This window comes from Nanorana parkeri, unplaced genomic scaffold, assembly GCF_000935625.1.
Source record: "Nanorana parkeri isolate BGI_ZX_2015 unplaced genomic scaffold, ASM93562v1 scaffold1237, whole genome shotgun sequence".
Classification (NCBI taxonomy): Eukaryota; Metazoa; Chordata; class Amphibia; order Anura; family Dicroglossidae; genus Nanorana; species Nanorana parkeri.
This window is the reverse complement of record NW_017307505.1, coordinates 28,037-29,224: the sequence shown is the minus strand read 5'-3', so window position 1 is coordinate 29,224 and position 1,188 is coordinate 28,037. Positions and strand designations below refer to the sequence as shown.

At 50.1% G+C, this 1,188-nt stretch overlaps 1 protein-coding gene across 1 annotated transcript in view; it reads left to right on the top strand.

The window, feature by feature from the left end:
- The window catches only part of BAHCC1 (BAH domain and coiled-coil containing 1), a 103,562-nt gene that overhangs the window by 78,766 nt on the left and 23,608 nt on the right, over positions 1 to 1,188 (top strand). The window contains 1 exon segment of the mRNA XM_018568741.1: positions 619 to 652. Coding sequence (XP_018424243.1) covers positions 619 to 652 — 34 coding nt within the window.

Below are 1,188 nucleotides of genomic sequence, written 5' to 3'. Positions count from 1 at the left end.
CTTTCTGGTAGCTCCGGCTCCACGGCCTGGCCCCCAAATCCCGAGGAGCCAATGATTAAACACGTGCGGCTCTCGACGCGGCCATCTTACCATCGATTGCCATGTCGGGTCAGTAATAAGGCGGCTTTGAATTTCTTGGCCCGTGACCTTCGTTTTTGCGGCCGGCTTTTCTCTCCAGTTAGCGATGTTGTCCATCTTCAACCGATGTTTTGGCTCTTGGAGGGACATCAGACACTCAAAGGGTTCTTATGTGTTCAGAAACACCAACTGGGAGATCTCCGAACTCCACCCGGGCTGAATTGGGTCTTCTTCTGGAAGGGAGGAATAGACATGGAACATTTCTTGGGCACAGTTTGCCGGCGATGTGGTAAATCGGAGTAACTGGCATCCAAATTCTAGTGTTAGGTGGACAGTCCCGTTAAAAACAACATCCGTGTCACTCTGGGGTTGGATGCTGGTGGGGTTGTATCTACTCTAGCTTCTGGCACCAAGATTTCCTGGCAACTACCATCTTTGAAGACTCCAAGATCTATAAAGCTCTAAAAATCTACTCTAGCTTCTTGTAGCTCCTCAGAATCTAGTTCCGAGGAGCTACGAGAAGCTAGAGTAGATTGTTAGAGCTCTTTAGATAATCTTGGAGCTTTCAAAGATGGTAGTTGCTAGGAAACCTTAGTGTCAGGATTTTTGAGGTTTGGGGGAATCTCAAAACTGAAGCACCAATTATTGAGGAACTCTGGTCTTCCCCTAGAGGGCAATCATGACTGATCGCATAGCTCCCAACTGTCTCATCTGTTGGAACTGTCCTCCTTTCGGAAGCAAATGCATCTGTCCATCTTTCCTCCTCAGTTGTCCCTATTTCTGGTTGGAGATATAGTTCTATTTAAAACCAATGTCCGGGCAAACAAAAAACCTACCCCTGCACTGCAAGGGTTAAGTGCTTCTTTTTGTCCAGGGGGCCAGCTTAAAGCAGATTCACTTACCTGATTCTTGCCGCTAGACTGGTCTCCGCATCATCTCCCCGTCGCTCTGGTGGCCTAAGCACCACTGACGTCATCACATCTAAAAACCAGGTTCCGTAGACCTCTGTTAGACGTGAGGACGCGAAGAACGTTCCTCCAGCTGGAGTGGAGGAGAGAAGAGGCCATCACTGACCGCCGGGGGGGGGGGGGGGGGGGGGGGGGGGCCGTG